This window comes from Schistocerca americana, chromosome 1 (assembly GCF_021461395.2).
Source record: "Schistocerca americana isolate TAMUIC-IGC-003095 chromosome 1, iqSchAmer2.1, whole genome shotgun sequence".
NCBI lineage: Eukaryota > Metazoa > Arthropoda > Insecta > Orthoptera > Acrididae > Schistocerca > Schistocerca americana.
In genome coordinates, this window is record NC_060119.1 from 61,892,636 (window position 1) to 61,917,830 (window position 25,195).

The 25,195-nt window shown below is 41.8% G+C and overlaps 1 protein-coding gene across 1 annotated transcript in view; it reads right to left on the reverse strand.

The window, feature by feature from the left end:
* The window catches only part of LOC124624204 (calsenilin), a 201,374-nt gene that overhangs the window by 116,764 nt on the left and 59,415 nt on the right, over positions 1-25,195 (reverse strand). Inside the window, exon 2 of the mRNA XM_047149092.1 lies at positions 24,545-24,615. Within this exon, the coding sequence (XP_047005048.1) occupies positions 24,545-24,607 (63 nt within the window). The 5' untranslated portion in view covers positions 24,608-24,615. The remainder of the gene's footprint in view (positions 1-24,544; positions 24,616-25,195) is intronic.

Genomic DNA, 25,195 nt, shown 5'->3' on the forward strand with positions numbered 1-25,195 from the left:
CAATCCGACCTTTATCAAAGTCGGAAACGTGATGGTACGTATTTCTCTTCCCTACACGAGGCATCACAACAACGTTTCACCAGGCAACGCCGGTAAACTGCTGTTTGTGTATGAGAAATCGGTTGGAAAATTTCCTCATGTCAGCACATTGTAGGTGTCGCCACCGGCGCCAACCTTGTGTGAATGCTCTGAGAAGCTAATCATTTGCATATCACAGCATCTTCTTCCTGTCACTTAAATTTCGCGTCTGTAGCACGTCATCTTCGTGGTGTAGCAATTTTGATGACCAGTAGTGTATATATCTCTTTTTAGGGGCTATTAAGTGGTCATGGCTCAGTAAGGCTCCCCAACACTTTCAATAGCTTGTCTGAGTTCAAAAATGGCTCTGAGCACTATGGGACTCAACTGCTGAGGTCATTAGTCCCCTAGAACTTAGAACTAGTTAAACCTAACTAACCTAAGGACATCACAAACAGCCATGCCCGAGGCAGGATTCGAACCTGCGACCGTAGCGGTCTTGCGGTTCCAGACTGCAGCGCCTTTAACCGCACGGCCACTTCGGCCGGCTAGCTTGTCTGGGTCACGACATAAAACAGTAGCAGCACTGTCTCAAAAAGAACGTTTTTTCGTGCACGATATTGGCTATATATGCTAGCTGATGGGTGTCTACAACGTGAAGAGACCTGACAGCACAAGACCAGAAAGCAGTGTGACGCCATACCTGACTCCGATCCGAACAGCCACACTGTAAGGCAGGAAAATTTTACCACCACACATTTAATAGTCTTTTAGATACATGTTTATATGAGATCAATATCTACAATGCACAATCAGGTTATTAATCATTTCATTGGGTAGTACTGGCTAGTCCCGCAGACTAACAATTTCTGTAACACTGCATGTCTGCCAGTTAATTAGAGCTGGGCACTTACAGAAACGGTGAAGTGGGTCACGTATTCTTCAGAAGCTGCTGTTAGCTTAAGAGGGGCTCGGAAGAGACTTCATGTTTTGCAGGGGTGGAAATTCTGAGAGAGAGCGCAGTGTAGAGGAGACGGTTTACAGTGCTGGAGGTCATAGAAACCCTGCAATGTGGGAAAGCCAGGAGGGACATTGATCTCTGGTGGGATGGAAAAAATTTACGAATATTGTAACAGAAGAAAGAGGATCGCGGGCAGAACAAGGAAAAAAGACATCCTTTTACAGCGAAAGAATGCGTGGGGACACAACCAATGGCCCAGAGCTGAATCTGAGGAAAGCTCTCGTGGAAAGCGCCAGGGCACACCTCCAACCGAAAAGCAGAGACAAGTTTCTGTTTGGCGGAGTGCTAAGGATGCAGGAGAGGATATGGAAACTCCCAGAAAATCTTCTGAAAGCAGTATGAGATAGCAGGTGATTGACTGGCAGATGCATAACCCATGTAGTGGGAGGTAATGATTTGTAACAACTACTGGGATTTGTCGCCTGAACACAGATGTAGGCATTGTGTGTCCAGGAGGGACCGAAGAGTGGCGTGCAGAAAGACGTTTCCCTCTGGGGAGCCATCGAGGCCGCTTCCCTGTTGGGATCGATCAACGAGATTTCCCTCTGGGGATCGACCTAGAGACTCAATTGGTAAGAGCCACAGTGGAGAAACTGGTGGTTAAATGATGCAAAGTGTTGCTTTCGACACAGGCAGCTCGTGAATCGTTTCTATGGACAGAATTGAAGTTCTGTTTGCTCAAGTGACGATTCTTTACTTCTCTGTGGAGTCTGACACACATTAAATTGCTTCTTTCCAGGAGAATACTTGTTTGTTCCTGGCTTATGACCAAACAGAAATCTTGACTCATGTTCTATCTTGTACTGAGGTAATTACATATCCCTACTACGTCCACTTGTGTAGGCAACTAACTGCAAGTACAGCATGTATGTCATATGCACAGCAGCCAATGGCCCAGCAAGTTGATCACTGGTGCGGTAGTACTGCTGTCCATACTACACTAGATGATATGTGCAATCCAGTTCGGCAGATAGGAAAACACTCACAGAAAATGTGTTGAGTTCCATTTAATTGTCCACTGAGGGTTTTCTGAAAGTGCCAGTCAGAATGTAGAACCTCCATTTCTCCCTGCTAACCAGAATCAGCGAGCTTGTGTCCGTCTAATGATGCGACGGCGGAAGTGAAGAAAGCCAAACATACACTATGTGATCAAAATTATCTGGACATCCCCAAAAACATACGTTTTTCATATTAGGTGCATTGTGCTGCCACCTACTGCCAGGTACTCTGTATCAGCGGCCTCAGTAGCCATTACACATCGTCAGAGATCAGAATGGGGTGCTCCGCGGAACTCACTTTCTTCGAACGTGGTCAGGTGATTGGGTGTCACTTCTGTCATACGTCTGCAAGCGAGATTTTCACACTCCAAAACATCCCTAGGTCTACTGTTTCCGACGTGATAGTGAAGTGGAAACGCGAAGAGGCACGTACAGGACAAAAGCATACAGGGCGACCTCGAATGGTGACTGACAGAGACCACCGACAGTTGAAGACGGTCGTAATGTGTAATAGGCAGACACCTATCCAGACCATCACACGGGAATTCCAAACTGCATCAGGATCCACTGCAAGTACTGTGACAGTTTCGCGGAAGGTGAGAAAACTTGGATTTCATGGTCGAGCGGCTGCTCTGAAGCCACATATCATGCCGGAAAAAGCCAAACGACGTCTCACTTGGTGTGAGGATCGTAAACACTGGACGATTGGACAGTGCGAAAATGTTGTGTGGAGTGACGAATCACGCTACACAGTGTGGCGATCCGATGGCAGGGTGTGGGTATGGCGAATGTCCGGTGAACGGTGTGTAGTGCCAATCATAAAATTCGGACGCGGTGGTGTTATGGTGTGGTTGTGTATCTCAAGGACGGGGCTTGCACCCCTTTTTGTTTTGCGTGGCACTGTCACAGCACAGTCATACATTGACGTCTTAAGCACTTTCTTGCTTCCCATTGTTGAAGAGCAATTCGGGGATGGCGATTCCATCTTTCAACACGATCGAGTACCTGTTCATAATGCACGGCCTGTGGCGGAGTGGTTACACGACAATAACATCCTGGACTGGCCTCCACAGAGTCCTGACCTGAATCCTATAGAACACTTTGGGATGTTTTGGAACGCCGACTTCGTGCCAGATCTGACCGACCGACGTCGATACCTCTTCTCGGTGCAGGACTCGGCGAAGAATGGGCTGCCATTCCCCAAGAAACCTTTAAGCACCTGATTGAACGTATGCCTGCGAGAGTGTAAATTGTTATCAAGGTTACGGGTGGGCCAACAAGATACTGAATTCCAGCATTACCGATGGATACTTCTATATAATTTTCAGCCGGGTGCCCGGATACCTTTGATCACATAGTGTATGTTCTGCCAATTTCGAAATTAGATGTAGTGTAGAATCTGATATCGTGTACTACATACTTATACAATTTTTTGCACTCTCTTGGTTTTGAAAATGAATAGCCGACGGTGTCCAAGTTGTGATTCATTCTAGTAGCATACCGATAGGAACGATTGATTTGATGTGCTACAACACATTCTGCTGGACGCCGAAGATTCAGTAGCCGCGACAGTAAAACAAGGTGCAACACATGGAACACCTGCTATATTAAAGTAGGCGTCTTCTTAAAAGGCCAAATGAAGATCAGAGATGCATCTCAGTAATGGGTCGCTGCAAGGAATGGCACGGCAATCGTACTTTTGTATATTGAACATATTCAAGGTATGTGAAGTTCAGAATTCAAATATCAATCCACCAAAGACACTAGAAGCAACTCTCAGAAATTCTTGACATAACTGACTCTGAACACCTCAGACGGTCTTCACTATCCAAAAACAAGATGGCTAGATTGCTTTTTGATAGAGTGCTGGCCTACCATGTGGAGGGCATGGATTCGGTTCCAGGCTGATGAAAGTTCTTACATGACAGTTCATGTTCTACAAGCATTTCCGTGAAGCGTGAAATACATAAAGGTGGGAAAAAGTCGATAGCGTTCGAATCTGGAAATCGCAGGTTCGACTCTGGTTTTGGTCATGACATTTTAACTTTTTTTTAAAGATCAGTACTAAAACCTGCGTCATTCAAACATAAAATTTATCAAATATGTACTAATACACATATGTAATTGTGTTTTGACAAACGCACGTCGTCTTATTTACAGTTACATATTGCACACAAAAATCTAATTTTCATCGCCGATAAAACATTTATTTACCAACTTTTACAGGGGATCCTTAATAAAGAACGTTTACATTAAAAAAAATTCAAGTTAATTTTTTAAATGTAGATGTGTATGCTTAACGGAAATGCTCACAGAATATGCTCGTATTAAAAAAAAAAAAATAACTGAACTGAACCCATGCAAAAAGCCACACCGCCTGCCGAAAAATTTATGTTGTTGTATGGTATTAAAAACACTCGGAAAACCTCAAAGTCGATTTTCTCGCGAATTTTTTAGAGTTGTTCTGTACGACTTTCGTTGGTTGACTTGGGGGGGGGGGAGGGGGAGGGGACCAAGCAGCGACGACATCAGTCTCATCGGGTTAGGGGAGAATGGGGAAGGAAGACGGCCGTGTCCTTTCAAAGGAACCATGCCGGAATTTGCATGAAGCGATTTATAGAAATCACAGAGAACCTGAATCAGTATAGCCGGACACAGGTCTGAATCCTCATTCTCCCGAATGCGAGTCCAGTGTGCTAACCACTGCCCCACCTCGCTCGGTGAACGGCCTTGGGGGAGTGATATTTTTAGTTCTGAGCTTCACGTACCATAAATACGGGGTGTTTCAAAAGGGATGTTCAATATTCAGGGATATAACAGAATTGACCATTCGAAACAAAATGTCAAGAAAACATGTGATCTTCGATACTGTGAAACAGATCTCTTCTACTGCAAGCTCTTTGTTTTTCGTATTTTGTGAAGTGGTAGCATGGACCAAAACAAAAAAAAAACAAAAAAAAAATCGAGTAAACATGTCCTCTAAAATGAATACCTTAAAAGTTATGGGCACTTCTTCATTAGGAGTGTTTCAGAATAGCGAAGATAAACAAGTGCTCATAGCTCTTAAGGTATGCGTTTTAGATCAGATGTTTAGTGGGCATTTTTTCTTCTTTTGGTCCATTTTACCACTTCCCAAAATATGGAAAGCAAAGAGCTTATAGTGGAAGAGTTTTGTTTCACAGTACCGTAGATCAAGACTTGCTCATAGGTCTTAAGGGATGCGTTCTTCGACCTATGTTAAATTGACTTTTTTTATTTCGAATGATCATTCCTGTCACATCCCTGAATACTGACCATCACTTCTGAAACACCATGCATAAACAACTGCAGAAGTGCTTTCGCCCATGGTCTCCTTTCAAGTCGGATTCAGGAACACATTACCTGTTTTCCCTTGAAAATCCGGATATCCCATCCTGGTAGAACTATTAACCCGTATTACAGAAAGATACCCAGCAAGACCTTTTGAGGTTTTACAAACGATCATTACATTCCGTTACTGAGATATGACATCATTATCGCATTAAAATGTCTCATTTATTACTGTTAAATTAATGAAGCTTAAAAGTTCGTCTACTAGTTTCTTTACAATAAGCGTTTTAAAAAAATGGTTCAAATGGCTCTGAGTACTATGGTACTTAACATCTGGGGTCATCAGTCCAATAGAACTTACAACTACTTAAACCTAACTAACCTAAGGACATCACACGCATCCACGCCCGAGGCAGGAGTCGAACCTGCGACCGTAGCGGCCACGCGGTTCCAGACTGAAGCGCCTAGAACCGCTCGGCCACACCGGCCGGCAAGCGTTTAAAGAAGAGATGTTGTAAAAAAAATTGAGATTTCCCTTAAGGGGTTCTTGGAAGATTTTTTCTAATTCTTCAACATTGCCTCAAATCGCTTCGCTCAACTTTCCGTGAGCAGCATCACAAAACACTGTGTTTACGATTGGTTTACAGAATTCTGTCGTGGTCCTACTTCCGTCAGCGACGAATTCCGTGAAGGTCTAACAAAATCGTTTGCAGTTATAAAAATGTCGTTGGTGCGCGCAACTCGATTGGAAAGTTCTTATCGCAAGATGGCGGCAACCATGAGCATATCGAAGACTGCAGCGCGTTATATTTTGCGTGAAGATTTAGCTGTGAGAAAGAACTGTTTCCCATGGATTCCCCACAATGCGTCCGCCTCCGTAACTGTGTCGCCAGTGCGGCGGAATGCCATGCGAGAGGCCAGGGTTTGATTCCCGGCAGGGTCAGAGATATTTTCTGCTCGAGAAGAGGGTGTAGTGTTTATCATAATTTCATCGCCATCGTCACACAAGTCGGTGAAGTGGCGTCAACTAAAAAGACTTTCTCCAAGCGGCTGTGCTCCCTGCAGGTGGGGCTCCCAGCCAAATCTTTATCATTATCGTTACCCGCGCAATGCGATCGAAGCTCTAACATGCGCTGAATCCTACTGAACATCGTACAAGACACGAAGGGGTATGTTTTTATGAGCCGGCAGGTGTGGCCGAGCGGTTCTAGGTGCTTCAGTCTGGAACCGGTGACCGCTACGGTCGCAGGTTCGAATCCTGCCTCGGGCATGGATGTGTGTGATGTCCTTAGGTTAGTTAGGTTTAAGTAGTTCTAAGTTCTAGGGGACTGATGACCACAGAAGTTAAGTCCCATAGTGCTCAGAGCCATTTGAACCATTTTTTTTTGTTTTTATGAGTTGCAAAATGAACAGCAGCAACTATTTGAGTGTTTCAAGACTAAACGAAACCGACGGAAGTATTTACTTCGGGAGGCATTTACGAAAACAGTTGCTCTGTTTTCTTTGACTTCACCGGATGTGACACGACCGCTGTTTTAAGGGATCATCGAACAGCCGATTCTGAATATTAATCCATCAGTCTTCATCGTGTCGATGCCAGCTGTAACATCACGTCGAACTTTCTCATTGTCATTATGAACAGAATTGCCTATGACGTGTTTAAATTTTGTTGTTTCAAACAAATAACGTGTGCATAACGATTTCACATCACTCGTAACAGCTGTTGAATATTTCCAAAACCATGCTTTTGAGATATCAACACCATAATGGAAATAATGCTACCAGAATTTGTTCGAAATATGCGAAATATGCGAAATTTTAAAGGCGATTATTTTGAGTCACAATAAAATTAGTAGACCGTTATTATCAGGGCGACGAACTTTCACGTTACTCTGGTATGTGTACGGGACGTGTAACATTCTAAAACACCTTCGAATAATTTGGAACATAATCTACGGAGTGTACTAGACAATAATCCATTGTTGTTGTAATGTGTGTGAATTCCTAAGGGACCAAACTGCTGAGATCATCGGTCCCTAGACTTACACACTACTGTGAACTAACACGCTAAGTACAGCACACACCCACATGCCCGAGGGAGGGCTCGAACCTCCGGCGGGAGGGGCCGCGCTGTGCCTGACGTGGCACCCCTAACCCCGCGGCCGCTCAGGGCGGCTTCAAAGCATTGTCAATGTTTTTCCCCATACTCACTTTTTAAAGAAAAGAACTCGTGATATCGGATGCAAGAGTATTTAGTAATGTGGCAAAAATTACAGACAGTGCAGTTTGACGAAAATACGGACGAAGCTCGAAACAAGCACATGAAGCCTATTAAACAGATGCCGGTGTCCTACCTAAATAAGTAGGGCAAATATTATGTGAGCGTGGCCTGCATTGTTTACTTCAAAAGCCGGCGATAAAGCTCATTGATCAGAATTTTACTGGGTGATTGACAATCGCAGATTAATGCCTTGCATACGTTCGCCAGCGAATCTATTCTCACGCGTATCAGCAGCGCTATTCACAACAGTGGGACGAAAATCCTCAAGCCATTATAGAACAGCGACTTTAGCATCAGTTATCTGTAACTGGACAACTGTTGTAACAGACAGTCGCCTAATTCTCAGTTTCGTGTTTACCGAACCTTCCTATACGCTCCACGCAAGAAAATTCCTGCGAAGTAGGTTAGTGTTTCCTTGAGTAAAGTCATCAGTTTCTAAATTTTGCCTATTTTTCATTCTATCAGGAATACTACACATGAACAAAATGTAATATTTCCTTAGCGATGTATCAATAGGATTGACCATGACGATGACCAGACACTGGAGAGACACAGTAGATGAAGGGGAAAGTTCTACGATGAGAGAGTAACCTTGCAAATCCGAAGACGATCAATGTCTTCTTTATCAAAGTGCAACAACACATACCGAGAAGAACTACCGTTAATGTTGCTGATAGCTGCAGATACATACAAAATTACAAGGAACTATATATGCGCCGGCCCCCGTGGCCGAGTCCGCAGCTCGTGGTCGTGCGGTAGCGTTCTCGCTTCCCACGCCCGGGTTCCCGGGTTCGATTCCCAGCGGGGTCGGGATTTTCTCTGCCTCGTGATGACTGGGTGTTCTGTGATGTCCTTAGGTTAGTTAGGTTTAAGTAGTTCTAAGTTCTAGGGGAGTGATGACCTCAGAAGTGAAGTCCCACAGTGCTCAGAGCCATCTGAACCATATTTGAACCATATGTGCACTGACGAGCCAAAACCTTATGACCACCTTCTTAATAGGTTGTTTGTCCCAAATGAGTTCTACGGGATTTACATCAGGCGAATCTGGTCGCCGAGACATCGACGTGAGTTCACTAGAATGCTCTTCAAACCACTGTAGCACGATTTTGGCTCCGAGACAAGGAGAATTACACTGTTGAAGGACGACATCGCCGTCGGGGAAGACATGAAGTATGAAGGGATTACAGGTGGTTCGTAGCTGTCAGCGTGTTTACGGTTACTACCAAAGGTCTCATACAAGCGCAGGAGAATGTCAATCCTGTTGCCACCACCCTGCGTCAGTAGCGCGTTGCACATTTCGAGCCTGGACATTCCGAGCCGCCGTTCACCTCGATGACGGCGTTTGTGGAGACAACCATCGACAAAGTGTAGCAAAAATGTGATTCATCAACACGTTTTCATTAACCGACGGTCGAATCCCGATGGTCTTGTGCCCACTGCAATCGTAACTGGGTCGACATGCGAACACGTATGTGTGGTCTGCTGCGGAGCACCATGTACAACAATGTACGATGAACGGTGTGCTCTGAAACACTTGTGCGTGCACTAGCATTTTGCTCTTTCAGAGAGATGCCACACATCACCATCTGTCCCACTTTATATACCAGACAAGCATCCGAACCCCCCCCCCCCCTCCCCGTTCTGTGAAGAGTCGACGTCCAACCATTTAGTGCCTAGTGGTGGTTCCACAGTCCTTCTGCCTCTTTTCTTAGATGCTCACGACAGTAGCACGTGAACATTCGACCATCTCTGCCGTTTTGTGGAAACTCGTTCACGCTCTGCGTAGTAACAATCTGCCCTTCACTAAAGTCTCTTATTTCAATGGATTTCCCCATTTGCAGCCAATATCCTCTCTAAGGTGATCCCCCGTCAGTGTCTGTTCGCTTACATAACTTTGTTACCGCGTCACGTGCCTGCTACGCGACCCGGCGGCATCCATTGTCGCAGTGGGCAGCGGTCGTAATACAGTAGTTTGACTTATCAGTGTAAGTGAGGAATCTAGCAACAGACTAGACCGACACCTTTCACCTACTGCACCCGAAAAGATCGCGAAGCCAAGTTCAGACCTTCTGCAGGGCGCGCCGATGTGTTTAACCACTCATTCTTCCTGCGCTCCGTACGCGAATGGAAAGGGATACCACCTTAATACATTATACAATACGGAGTACCCTCTACCACGCACTTCACTGTACTCTCGAGAGCGTAGGTGTAGATATAGAGTAAGGAGTATTATTGACGGCGACTTTGGGATATTTTAAACTTTAGTTGAAACTGTATGATAAATTAGTTGTGTGTTTTAGCTAAATTAAGTAGTTACGTGTTCCTGCTAATTTTCGTTAAGTTTCGTTAGTTCATATCATGTGAACAGCTCTTCGAAAAGCTGTCGTGTGTTTAGCTGATACTTTTTCAGAATCAAGCTGTCGCTATACAAGATTACTGCGCCTATTGCTTTTTACACTTCGATTATTAGTATTTTATGTTCACCGTACAGCACTTCGATCAGTTATTATAATAGTTACAGGACTGGCTCTCAGGACGAGCACATACATTTAAAGAACCAAGATACTGTTAGTGATTTGTGCCTCTCTGTTTAATTCAGAACAAGCAGAGGAATGAGATGGTTTGAAGAAGTCTTAAACAAAAAGATTATGCCAAGCAGAGGAAGAATGAGGCTAAGTACCGACAAATTGCTGAAATAGAAAGTAAAAGAAACCTTTTTTTTTTGCTTTGATGTAAATAGGAAGTAAATAAACACTTCTCTAGTATATATCCATGTAGCTGAAGGCACAAGTTAATGGAAATAGCTGACCAAGTATACAGCTAAACAGGTCTTACCAACATAAGGGTGACTGCGTCATTTTGTATCGAACAGTTGTGCGTATGAGGCAGATTCTTTACTATAGAACGTCTTTAACAAATATTCGAATCATATAGCGCTTTATAACACAATAGGACACTTATTAAATACTCTTGAAACTTGTAGTACACTTGTGTTGGTTGTATGGTTATACTACTTCGTTCGTCGCCATGTCAATCAGTAATCCCGACGATTCTTAAATGCAAAATAATTTCGTCCTACTCAGATTCACCGGCAGCTGGTTGAAGTTTATGTTGTAAGTGCAAAGAATGATGGAAATGTGCGTAAATGGTGCAGGCTGTCTAATGAAGAAAGGACAAATGTTCACGATGAAGAATGATCTGGACGGCGTACCTGTCATGAATGAAAACTTGACACAAAAGTTGATGAAGCAATTCGCCAAAACAGGCGCTTCGTTGTTGATGGAGCTGCATCAAAAAATTTCCGCAAGTTTCAACATCAGTAGTTTTTTTCACATTGTACTGAAAAACTTCACTACAAAAAAATATCTGCGAGATAGGTGCCGAAAATGCTTTGGAGCGCTATCACAAGAACGGTGACGAGTTCGGGAGTCAAATTGTGATCCGTGATGAAACATGGACTGCGCACTACATTCCAGGGAATAAACTTCAATCCAGTGAGTGACATCATTCAAAATCACCCACGAAACCACGAAAATTCAAACAAGAACCTTCAGCATGGAAAATCGTGGTCACTGGTTTTTCGGACAGGAAGGGCATTCTTCTGTTAGACCTTTTGCCAAGGGGAATGACAATAAGTACTGAAAGGTACAGTTGAACACTATCAAAGCTTAGGCCCGCTATTCAAAATCGCCGAAGGGGACTGCTCTCTAGCGGCGTCGTTCTGCTTCGCCCACGTTGCGGCAACAACAAAGACGCAACTGGACAAGTTCCATTGGGGATTACTGCATCATCCACCATACAGCCCCGACTTGGCACCATCAGACTTCCGTTTGTTTCCAAAACTGAAGGAATTTCTTGGAAAACTGAAGGAATTTCTTGGAGGAGAGTGCTTGGAAAACGCTGCCATGTTGAAAGAAACTGTTACTAACTGGTTTAACGGTCTGGTGACAGCGTTCTTTGATGCTGATTCAAAAGCTGGTGCCACGACTTGACAGATGTTTAAATGTTTATAATGACTATATTAAGAAGTGAAAACATGTGCATGTTGTAGTTTGTGATACAATTTACGTTCATAAATGAAGTTTCTCTTTCTCCATTACAAATCAGTTCTCACTTTAAAAATGACCCTGATATTAAGTGGAAATACCGACGTCTTCTCCAGCCTGAGCGACGTCAGGTAAGTACCAGTTTGGTATTTGAAAGTAAACAGTTAAGTGTTGTGGGCTTTGAAATTAAATAATGAGGTATTGTGGTGTGGCCCTCAATTCCGTACCCTCAGACTTAGAGAAATATTAAAAGTTTTGGCTGGTTTCGTTGTCTAGGGGCTGGGATACGCAGTGGCAGCATTACATCCCAAATACTGCAGAGTCTACAATATACAATATAAATATACAATCGAATGGTCGAAGGTTCCTGTCTCTCGGCAATTGCAAATTTTGAATGAATAGACATTTATAATTGAAAGATTGCAATGAAATAAAATGCTCAGGTACTATCTTAACTACCTTAAATGAAGAGTACGATAGCAGAAGTAACTTTTAGAATGCCGTTTATTACCGTAAAACACTTATTGGCGTCGATGGTCAGCAATTAACTAAAATATAAGTTGAATAACAGGGAAACAATAGATTCCTACTTCACGTAATTAGTTATGAACAACAACATAGCTCGCGAGATATTCACTTCTAAACGCATACTACGTCTTTACTGCAGAAGCCACGGAAATCTCACAAGTGCCCAAGTCGGCACTACGAAACATTTCTATCTCCCACGACCACACGCAAACCGCTCCGCTCTCCAAGTCTTTCCCGCGACGCTGCGTCCCTCGCGCCGCACTGTTCAGAACTGCCACTTCCATCCAGTCTTCCCACTCGCCAGCGCTGTGACTGCTTCGAGCGCTCGCGCCATGTCTTCAAGCCAACGCACGCTCACAGACATAATGAAACACATTCGAAATTCTGGATTTACGTTTAACGTTTAAATAAGTGGAAATTAAATAAATATTCCTATGGCTGGACCATAAACACGCTCTAACACACATTATTAAATACATAAACAAATTAAATTAACATACATCAAAGGAATAGCAACAAAAGGTAGACCAGCAGCCTAATATCTCTGTGCTTTCTAAAACACAGTAAATATTTAACCTTTTTCTTCATGATTAGTATATATCGGATTAAACAAAGACATAGACGACTAAATATTTTTATAAGCATGCTGCTACCGTTTTTTCGTATAACTGTGGAGAACTTATGGCCTGATGTGAGCGATAGTAATCGGCCACTTTGACCTCCAATAACTCATATACTATTCAAGTCACATACCTGTAATTTATGCCAATCTAGGTTTACATTAATAGCCTTCTAAAGAAACGTCGGTCGACAAAATCGGATGAACCATTTAGATTTTGGAAATTATTTGCTGCGTATTACTTGTATAATTTATCGTCAGATACTAAACCTTAAACTAATGCAGGTATTGAAAATCTGATTACACCATCAGAATCGTCGTGCAAATGATGGCAATGTATATGTTTCTTTTTGAGGTATCATGATACATCTGGCTACTATTAATTTCTATACGAACTGTGAAATGTCTGCCATTAAGGTTTCACAAAGTCCGCCATCTTTGGCACTCTCGGCATGGAAGTCTCTTTCATCGACACAGCGTCACCGAGGAATTCACAGCCACGAGGTCAGCTAGCAACCACGTGGTCCAGCTATTGTGCGGCATCACGTGGTTGCTAACAAGGCGCGGCATTGAAGAGCGTCCTGTGTGCTCGCCCCAATCCAAACACAGAGTATTTCCAGGGCGCCACAGCTCACCCGTTACCTCACAGTGTCATTTATTGCTGTTCATTGAAGTGTGTGACTTCTGTCTGCTTCATGTCGAGTGCACGAGTTTGTGGCTACGTGGTCCAGTGATAGCCTACGGACGCAGTGTAGGTAACTACAGGGAAACAGCCAACAGTCAGCGTCCAAGGGAAGTCCACGACCATAGAGGTAAAAATAAGGGGAGATGGCGCTACCGACACATGCTGTACGTTATTTTGAAGCTGGCGCCGCCATGTTAGGTGGACCTAAACATTATCAGAATTTTGTTTACATGGAGATCGTTTATTATTACTTTTTCTTCGTAATTTCTGGAGTGTGCAGGCGCTACGCGTTTTAAATAGTCCAGAGCATACGCTAATAATGTAGTGTCAAGAAGACATGTTCAAACATTTTCCTGGTTTTTAGTGTGTTCAAATGGTTCAAATGGCTCTTAGCACTATGGGACTTAGCTTCTAAGGTAATCAGTCCCCTAGCACTTAGAAGTACTTAAACCTAAGTAACATAAGGACATCACACACATCCATGCCCGAGGCAGGATTCGAACCTGCGACCGTAGCGGTCGCTTGGTTCCAGACTTTAGCGCCTAGAACCGCACGGCCACCCGTCCGGCTTTTAGTGTGTAAATGATTCAGTAATACGATGAATTTGCCTTCGTAAATAAAACTTCCTTGTCTTATATATTTCAAATAATGAATAAAAGTAATATGTGATATCTGACGTGGAAAGTATGCTTTCATAATCTATTTAAATCCTTCTTTATTATATTTACGTTGAGGGCTGATGAATCTAGAACTCCGAAAACGATGCTTGTTTGCTTACTGGTACTGTAATTCTTACTCGCTACATTTTCTAACTTCAAAATATATGCACAACTTCTTCAATGTTCACGTCTGCAAAAATGCTTACCAACATTTTCTTTGTTAGCCCATAAATGTGAGAAATGAGGTAATAAGTAACCAAGGCATGCTGACTTGTGGATGCCAACAAACTGAATGATTCTTGAGATGTCGAAGAAACAGAAGTGCATGGACGTGAACCTCCATGCAGAACTGAGTTCCTGTTTTGTTAGTCTGTCAGTGCCTCTTTGCCATTGTAGTTTAAATGTCTTCTAACTCAGAAATCTTATCTAAGAACTGCCATTCAGAGGGTCACCAAAATTGCAGAAAATGGCAAATTCCTTTTTTTAAATATGTTAAACACCTGGTTTGGGGCAACTAAGATGGTGGGCGTCGGCTTCGCGTTTTGGACGTAATGACAACTCCCCTTAGTTTTACCTACATGTACATGACAGCATCGTCAAAATTCTCGCTGCATATTATTATGTTGAAATTATATGAATTTTGTAATGGAATGTGTCCAGACTGTGTATAGAGGGTTTCGAGAAGCAATATAGTCCTATTCACGTAGTTTAATATTAGGCGTGGTCCGTTACTGTGTTGATGGAATTCTACTGACGCAAATAAATGTCCATGGCCGAGAAAACTTAGTGTAAAAATTTGGAGTTACAATATTTATTTCATCTATAAAAGTAATTTCAAGTCCATACAGACCGGAAGTTTACTAATATACAGTACGTATGAAGAAATAAATGCTTAGAACGCATTGAATATTCTACGAATCTTACGTAGTATTTGAAGTTACAATATCTCTGGTAAAGGCTTTCGCCGTGATTATGTTTTTACAAACACGGGAATTTGAAGTTACGAGTTTTCAAGTTACGAAAAAACCTTGCGTTTCTCTTCAAACTAGTGCGAAGAGTGTTCACAAGAAAAATTTATCTAAATATAAACATTCAAGTTATACTAATCACCAGAAGCGAGGAAAAAGACGTATTTAGGTCTTTTAAGTTGATGATATTGCCGACGCGGCCATTCACTTAAAAAGACACACAAATACTAAGCCTTTTCCCATGGATGTATAAGATGGGGAGCAGTCACTAGATCACAGACCTGAAGCGGACGCCCTTCATGTCAGTTGCCCCAATAGTAGCTTCTGGCGGAGGACGCCTGATCAAAAATGTCAGCTTGGGTCCTTTGCAGGTGTACTAATCTAAAGCATGAAGAAATCACACAGTTCATTCATAAGTGGACTTATTCAAACGATATTGTCCGTCATATACTAGAATTTTGTTTGCTCTGATTACTTTTACTGCACTGGTTTTATTTCTGCCATACAGCTCGAAAAACTCTCTGTGTGAAAGCTGTGAGAAGGAAAGAGCAGAAACTGTTCTCAGCGTTTTCGGGAAGAGAAAAACTAAATAATATGCGGGATTATGACAGCAGCAATTTCACGTGACATATTTGTCTTATTGGCTATTTGAAACGTGTAACAAAAAGAAAGGTACATTGGCGAAGCTAAATGCGTCGTATTACTGCATCAAGTATGCATTTAAGAGAAAAAACGCCTGAAAATGCGTTCTTTACGCTGTGTTCTTTCCAGTAAAGCTCACATTTTCTATTTAAAACAAATCTGAATGCACACTACAGATATTAGAACAAGAAGCACTCGTAAACGGTAGTCTGATAATGTCTTCGGACATCTAACATAGCAGCGCAGCCATCAAAGCAACGTACAACGTTAAGGCTGTAGCGACATCTCCCCTTATATAATGAAAAATTACAACAGACATTAATTGCAACATCGCAAAATGCCCGTCTCGACTATATCTTACACAAACTGGCATTGGTTACCATTTTTTACTATGCTGTAATCGTCCAGTCAGCTCCGACATTGTTTATTCTTCTAAGCCCACGACGCAAATGGTGCTGGTATGCGAGTATTTTGCTGTAAAGAATTAAGATTTCCTTCAACAGATGCATAACAAATCATGTCAATAGAGTTCCTTAACTTGGTTAGACTGTGCTCAGTATTGTTTTTAAGCAAAATGTGTTCATATTTCTAAGCACTTCTTAAATCGTCTGTTAAATACTATTGCTACAAAAACATATATATGATGAAGTTGTAATAAAATGGCAACAAAGTTACATGCTCACAGCTTCAGTGTTACAATAGACGGATGACACAACTCTCGGCACAGATGATAAACGCTGTTCCTCTGCTCAAGCGTTACGGACAAAACCCCGGCAAAAGTTTCGTGTCTTATTTGAGGTTTAATCTTCATTACAGTGTTCCAGCTGAGGAATGGGATTTTCCGAAGTTTCTGCGATCGTACTACTGGGACGAAGTTTGCGCTGCAGCCTGGCGTTCCGCGTGATTCCGGCAGTTGGGGCACTTCCATTATTCATGCGGCACAGCGGGGAAGGCGTTTTAGAAACGACTAAAGATTAGACTCGAAAACGCTTGCTGCTAACAACGATACTACTTTGAGGAGGACGAAACTGAACATAGAATACTGACTCTATGCACCACACCAAGACGAAATATTTGATTTGTTTGTTACAATGTATGGAAACAGAGTACACAAAATTATATTCAGCAGATAGTTCGCCTTTATTGCAAAGAAAAATTAAAATTTATACAAAACGACAAAATTTTCAGAAATTCTCAGGGAAGGTGCGAGAAAGAACAATTACACTTGGTTGATAAGACGTTCAAGTAAAACAATACTTGAAACTTTTATCAAATATTTAAGAAAAAACAGGGAATCTTTAGTCATAGGGTCTACGATTTATGAACGAAGAAAGTAACCTTGTTATTAACCACAGAGACAATTGCAAAAATCCAGCAAAGTATTTTGATAAACTGAAAAAATATTAGAATCTAGAAAACCCAAATTACGAGTAATATAAGAATCAATCATGCCCCAAAATGAACAAGAAATGATACAAACTGTAAATTCTATGCAAAATTTTAAAGCACCAATTGAAGCTGATATAACAACCGAAATTTTTGGGTACAGTGAGTCAGAAACGCAACTGGAACTAGCTAAGCTGATGGAAAAAAAACTAGGAAGAAGAGAAGCACCAAATCAACATTAACCCAATTAAAAGACAAAGAAGGTTGAGAAACAGATGTCAACAACTACAGGGGTGTATACTTATTACCTGCAGCACACTAAATATTTCCTGCAGCACTTCTCACGACGAAGTACTCGATGTAGAATTAGGAGTACAACACGCAGGGATTAGGAGAGATAGAGTCTGTACAGAATCAACAATTTGTCACTAACATTATAAGAAACAACGAAATGAGCTAAAAATGTTGCTATATATCGAAGGATTTGAAAAGGCCATATGACTGCACAGACATGGGTATTTTATTCAAAACACAGGGAGATGCGAAATAGAAGAGAAAGATAGGATCTCTTAAAAGAAACACCACCAAATTCTTAATGTAACGCAAAATTCATGGGAGCAATGCCACACTGTTTTGCAATAATAGAGGAGTTTGACAAGGTGATGAACTATCTCCAATTTCATTGTCCGTGTGGTAGAAAAGAAACGAAGAGAGAATGGCACAAGAAATTATCAGACACTAACATCAGAAGTGAAATAGAAGCTTGCAGGAAAAGGAATACTCTCAAAACGTATTGTCCTTGCAGATAATTCATAATTCGTTACATTAAGCGCTAAATGTGGAAGTATCAGAAGAATAAACAAATTAAACATCTAAGAGATATTATACAACCTAATGGAGGAGAAAAGAAGCTACCAGAGAAAGAATACGAATGATAGACTTCGCATTTCACATAACAAAAGATGTTTAAAAAATGATTCTGTAGGAATGCAAAAATTTGTTATCACAGGATTGTAATTCAGCCACAATCCGTATGGGCATTACTGACAACAATTTGAGGATCAATAACAGGAAATGCACAAATCAGGCGAAGTGAAAGAGAGGTTGTGATGAAGATATCACGAAATACAACAGCAGAAGAAATGTTATTCTTTGACATTGTCAATGTGGAGACACGCGATCTGTTGATAAAAAAGTCTACGTCAAGCTCTCAATTTTCTTTACTGACTATTGGTTTCGGGTCACCGACGAGGCATCTTTAGATCAATCTAAAATGATGTTCAGTGTGTGACAATCATTACATATCGTCGTATTCTTAATGCTAAGTCGCCTTAAAATGATAAATCATAGTTGGTTATGTAAACTGGCTACGTTAATTACTAATCACATATTGTTATAGTCTCAATGTTGCCACACATGTGTGTTGGCTCACAGTTGTCACACAGACATTTCTTTGTTCCTATTATGAATATTGGAAGTGCTGTCTTGTGAACATCCACTCATGAGCAATGCGACTATCGTTGCTCTCGATCTATTGCACACATGTGTGGCAATATGAGCACTGTAACAATATTTGAATGGTGATTAACGTTGCAAATTCATACATCCAACTACGATTTTTCATTTTAGGGTGACTTAGTGCTAAGAATAGGAGGACGTGTAATGAGTGTTACACATTGAACAATATTTTAGGCTGATCTGAGAATTGTCAGTCAGTGAACCGAACCTGGTAATCAATAAAGAAAATCTGTGATCACGATTTAGCATTTTTTTCACATATATTTTAACAGGAGAAATGCTGATTGTGTACTTCTGTGTTATACAGATGTACACTATCATATTAAAAAATAAAACAAAAATACACAATCATGTAGCAAAAATTATAGATGATGTTAGGAAAAGAAGGCTAAAGCTCTACAGAAATATGCACAGAATGAGCTGTGGTAGACTGATAAGAAAAATTATGAAGCATTCTGAAAAATTGAAAGGTAAACCAAAATGGCTCAATAATTATAAAAATTGGTATAATAAGCAAAATAATGACGAAATAAACAAGATAGAGACAATATACAGTGGTGTGTCGGGAAAGTCTCAAGATAAAATTGGTCCAAAAAGATAGGAAACAAAATGGACAGCATAAAAGAGAAAACAAAAAAGTGAACAACTGAAGGAACGTTAGAGAATGTGTAAAGAAAACAAAATCGGTTAAATGAAGTCTTTCGCTGGGCTATAATGATGGAAGAAGGATACAGTGTTTATACAGCAAACCACTGACAGAAACATATTAGTCGCAACAAGTAATCATCAGCGCTCGGTTGTATATAGTTACGAAACACTCTACTTTAGAATGAGATTTTCTGGTAATGCAAGGAAAAACTTTAATGCATTTCTTTCAGTTAACATGTAAACCAGTGGGCATCTTATACCGCCTGAAAGTTATCCATTGCTGATGGTGCTGCTCTAAACGTGCATTTGGAATGAAATGTATCCCTCTTTCTTAAAACTCTCTTTCTATGGGTCCGTGTAATAGAGATAGAAAACAAAAAGAGAAATGACTGAAGGATCTTCATCTTCTTCAGCCATTATGCGTTCACTGTTGAAAGTGTCTTCCATATTCTTCCTCTTCAGTCAGTTCTGTGGCACCAGGTACCACCTCGTTTCAGCTGTCTTGTTAGGGTCATCGAATCGTCTCTTCCGGTGTCCTCCAGTATTTCTTTTTAACCCCCAAGGACTTCAGTGAACCATCCTACTACTGCATTAGTAGGGGTCTTGCCTCGCTACAGGGCAAGTCTATTGGCCCATCAGCCTTGCAAATTTCTCTACGAAGTGAGTTACCTGTGTTTGTCTACTAGTGGTCTCGTTCTTCACCTTGACCTTGAGGATGACGCCCGATGTCCTCTTCTCCATTGTCCTTTCTGAACGCTGTGGCTAATTGCGTATGTCAGAGCTCACGTTTAATGACTGTATGTTGTTACCAGTATGACACTCATGTTGTACAATTTCGTTTTCAGGTTCATTGAGACATCTTTGTTGATCGACATGAACCGTGGTTCTCTGAATGCTGTTTAACTCAAATCTATTATTTATCGAAATCTTAACCTTTTGGTGGGTTTCTCTAGCGGAATTCATGGTCTTCATACTTGGAGACAATCCCAATAGCTTTGAGTAATCTCATTGTCCAAAAAGGGAGATAAGAATAACTTTGAAAATTATATAATAATCAGCCTGCTGGTCACTGCATACAAATTGTATACTAAGATTTTGAACGGTAATTTGAAGAGCAAATACGAGTTTTTCTGATGTGAAGGACAGATGGTTTGTAAAAAGGTATGATCTACGGCAGACGCAGTATTTGCGTTGAAACAAATACAAGTAACTGAAAAACGAATTTAGCATAGAAATCGGTTCGGCATTTTCAGGTTTTATAAAAGCTTTGGTAATGTTAATGAGTCGTGCTCTCTCCCAAGTATACGTTTTCGTGACCTTCGCTGTCTATCTGTGTTTGGTTTCCCGCCCTTGTCGCGGTTACGTTGTGGTTCTTCTTCCTTCTAAGTGTAACAGCAGTGATGTGTATTGATAATCGCGAGGTGTACCATCTTTGGTTTGGTGCCTATAGTTTCCGGCAAGGGGGTTTGGAGTGAGTCGGTCGGTTGTTGCGGACGAGGGAAGTTATCTCCGAGCGGTGCAGTCGGTTTGGGCCACTGGCAGCCCCTGCGCAGTGTCAGAGCGTTTGTGGAGCTGTCCGATAGCTACGAGCTTCGTGGTTCACCCACCCAGGACGTCAAAGTTGAGTAGTGGTTTCAACTACCCAAGCCACATCTGTTCATTTGGTGGGGGTTCGCTTTGGTGGTTTGATGTTGGGGAGGTTTTGCGGTGAGCAACACAGAGTTCTTCTACTGCTGAGATTTACCCGCCATGTGGTGCAATTAATTATTTTGGTCGACTACGATTTGAGTGCACCAGTGGAATTTTCTGTCTTGTGGCCGTTAGTGTTCTGGTTACCTGCCCTGGGCACTGACGTAATTTCAGGCAGCGTCCTTTCCTCACCTGTTGTCGCTGTTCAACATGGTGTGTAATTTTGACAGCTAATACATACTCCATTGTGGATTATCACGTTTGTAACATCGCCGGTTTGAGTTCTCATGTACTGATTGATGGGAAGCAAGTCGTTTTGTCGGTCGGTCCGTGGCTGTCCCCTGGTTGGATTCCGACGGATCAAGTGTAGTTGGACTCACCACCTGTCCCGCCTTAGTGAACGAAGCCAGACCGACCTCCCTGGAGGCTTCTGCGTGCCACTGGTGTTTAATTATCTGCTGTCAGCTATTTTAAATTTTAGGCTTATGTTTATTGGTTTGTTTCCTTAAGAGTTTGAAAAATTAATTTTTAAATTTGACTTTCAAGCTTGGACACCGCGGCCTTCTGCCTTTAAAGATTATGGTAATATGTTTTAAAATTTTGAAACTTAATTGTCGCCTTCAGCGATTGGTAATGCACCTCGCGTATGTTGCTTCTTTAAATTATTTTATTGCTATCTTAATTGGATTTTTATCTTGTAAAGATTTCTTGTTGGAGGCCTTCAGCCGTGAAAGATTTGCATTCGGTAAAGATTCGGCTATGTGACGTTTTGGTGGTAAAGGTTGTTAAATTACAATAAATGACAGTTAGAAGCAAAAACTGACCTCAACCCTTGGCTCTTTCCACAATCCTATTACCTGTTTTGCCCAGCGGGTTTAGCAGGCGTTTCAGTTAATACAGAACATCTGCGGAGAATAACGAAAAAATGAGGTTATTCATTACTGTGGCAAGTAAGATACTATCGGCATGAATGATAAATTGATGCAGGCTCTTTTGACAAACAAAGAAGTTAGTTTTTAACATTTATCTGGATTATCAATACGTGGAGACAATATTCTATTCTCTCTCTTAAGTGCAGGCAATGCCGCGCCTTTGGGTAGAAAAGATGGCGCCCTACCAACGGGAATTTATTTGTACCACGGAAAATGAAGAAGAAGTTGTATCTACGGGAAAATAAAAAATGGCTTTTAAGGGAAAATATCTAAAAAAATATTAAAAACTGTTGTTGATTATGAACTATTGAAACAAGTTAAAATGTTTTGAACATGTAAGATGTCGTATTATGTGTGAATATAATAAAGATACAGAGGAAGAACTACCAAAATTCTCAAATGTGTGTGGGGCTAGAAAACAGATGGCTTGAAAAAAAAAATAGCAGGTAGCCACAACTGAAGTTGTTGAAGTTGTGTAAGACGTACTTCTTATTCTACTGAATCAAAGTTAGTCAAGGGTGACATATAAACTACAAGTAAGCAGAATTCAAGCAGCAAAAATTAATTTTCTCAGAGCTACAAAAGGATGTAGTAGATCAGACAGAATTACAGGTGATGACATGAAAGTGAAAGGAATATATATAAATTGGGAAACACAAGCCATAAAAACTGGAGAAAATGGAATGATCGAAGAGTAGCTGAGTGCCCAAAGATTACGTCTCAAAATCATAATGTACAAATCTAAAGAGAGAAGATGTCAAGCGAGACCAAAGAAAAGATTCGTATCGCAACAGGCAAATGTCTAACGTCTGATGTGCAGAAGAAGCTTAGTAGCATAATTGTTAATTTTAGCTTGTCTGGCGTTTGAAGTCAGAACTTTACTTTCCCCCGTATCAATCGCCAAACCAAATGCTGAAGGGACTAGTTAAGTTCCTCAGGTTTTCACACGTAAGGACGACGTTTTCAGAAAATTGCGGGTACTGCAGGGACTGCCTATCGAATTTGACCCACCTGCTGCACTGGTCGAAGTCCTTGAATACACCTTCCACGACCAAAGCAAACGAGTTGAAGGTAGTCACACATATATTCTCTATATCTGAGTAGTACTGTAAGTATTAATTATATATTATTACATTTATTTATAAAAGAGTATGATTTAGATTAGTTTGGATGGTCCCCAAACATCATTTCATATTAGGAGTGCGTGCGAATTCCCGACCGCAGACAATATAAACTAAACAGAGCAACTAAGCCGTAGCTCTAATATTCCCAGAGCACATGTAATTATTCTTTGGAATTAATTGATTATGTTCTTCAAAAGTCAAGCTTCTGCGCTGCATCTGTCAAGAGTTTTCAAGTAAACCGAAGCGAAAGCCAGCAAAGCTGTCAGCGAGATAACTGCAACCAACGAGTGAAAAGAATATGTAAGTAAACATGCGCCTATATAAGAATGCCTAAAAGAAAACAGTGTGCAAAAGTTAAGGACAAAAGTAACTTTCACAAACCGCAAACTAACATAGCTCGATGAAACATGCAACATACATACGAAGGACTGCTGCAGTATAGTACAGAAAGTATCTGAAAGAAATACGCAATGAAACCAACAGAAATTAATTAAACTGGAGTTACTGCGATTTCTGATGCTCCCGTGGACATCATAAAAGGTGGGAAATGGTTCTTCATGGACTGTGAGATCATCGCGGACGGCATTACATGCTCGGAAACATTCTCCCACGTTGTCCACAAGAGTGGTTAGTAAGTCTAGAGGCCGGTTGTACCATTTCTAGAACAGAGTATTTGTCAACTGCTGGATCGCAGTTAGTGGATGTGGATGTGCTGAAATACGTCTGCCCAACATATCTCATATGGCGACAGATGGGAACACTGAATGCACCAAGGATGTATGTCGAACATGGTCGTTTTGGTGATCCAGGTTTTTTGGTGTGAGCAGGTATAATATTTCATGAGCGTTCAGACGTCGCATCGAACTGCGAAGGTGGGGGTGGTCTTGGAACGAGAGAATAGGCGAGAAATGGACTAGCGCGCTCGTTCCGCTCTCTTAAATCCCATAGAGGACGTGTGGGACGCGTTGGGGAGGTCTATTGCAGAACGCTCACATTTACCAAAGGGCGTCTTTAGTTGTCAATCGCGCTGGGGCAGGAATGGAACGCCCTACGACGAGAAATCCTTACCACCCTTGTGGCAGCTTGAGGGGTATACATCGCTATCCACGGTGATCAAGAATTAAGAACCATGTTTCGCTTTCTGGAATGTCCAAGGCACCACCGTAAATCGCGACGACTTCAGACTAATTATTGCCTACCACATTCCGTATACTTTTATGGCCCAGGATTGATCGAGCTGTGTTAGTTTGCAGTGACGCAACATGCGAAAGTTACTTTTTTTCCTTAAGTTTTGTACACCAGGGTATTATTATGTTAAAATAAGTACACAAAGACAGCGTTGGTATCTAATGCATTTTTCCGCGGCAGTGTTCGTGAGTTTTCTACAGCCAGCCAAGCTTCTCTCTGTCTACTTGTCTCTGACTACAAAGTTGAAATGGTTTGTATTATCATGTGCAGTCATGCTGGACTCACCCTAAAACTGATGGCACCGTTGCTGTTGACATCGAAGGCCTTGAAGACGTAGTGGGCGTACATGCTCGAGTCTGAAACACCACGCCAGACATGTAGTTCAGCCGATCGGCTGCCAGCACAGTGAATGGGCGGCGGCGTCGGGTTTAGCGAGCCAGCAGAGAACATGCGCCAGGGCGCAGTTCACGTACAACTAAAAATCCACTTCATCTACGGGTAAACAGGATCTTACACAAACAGGAAGTCAGTGTGGTACTTTACAAGTGTTCAGTCATTTACGTCCAGCAATTTTCAGTCGAATGTGAATGAATTCTTCGTCGGTGTCATTGTATGGAATGTCGCTCCTCCCGGTATAATTCTCCTGATTCCTTCATTGTAAACACTGGAAGACGGACAGCCAATACTACAGAAATATGTGATCGTGTGCTTGTGACTAGAAACTATTTCCTTCTTGTTTAGTACCGCCACCAGCGGACGTCCCGATGGAGTCAGATGGACTGCGGTGGGTAGAACAGCGGAGTTCAGACACCTGGCATGGAGGGCGCATGCATTGCACCATATTGGCAGGCCCGCTGACGGAAGTGTTTACTTGCGAGCGAGCAAGCCAGTGCTCCTTCGTAGTTAAACCGCTAGGTACTTAGTCTAGAGCTTCGT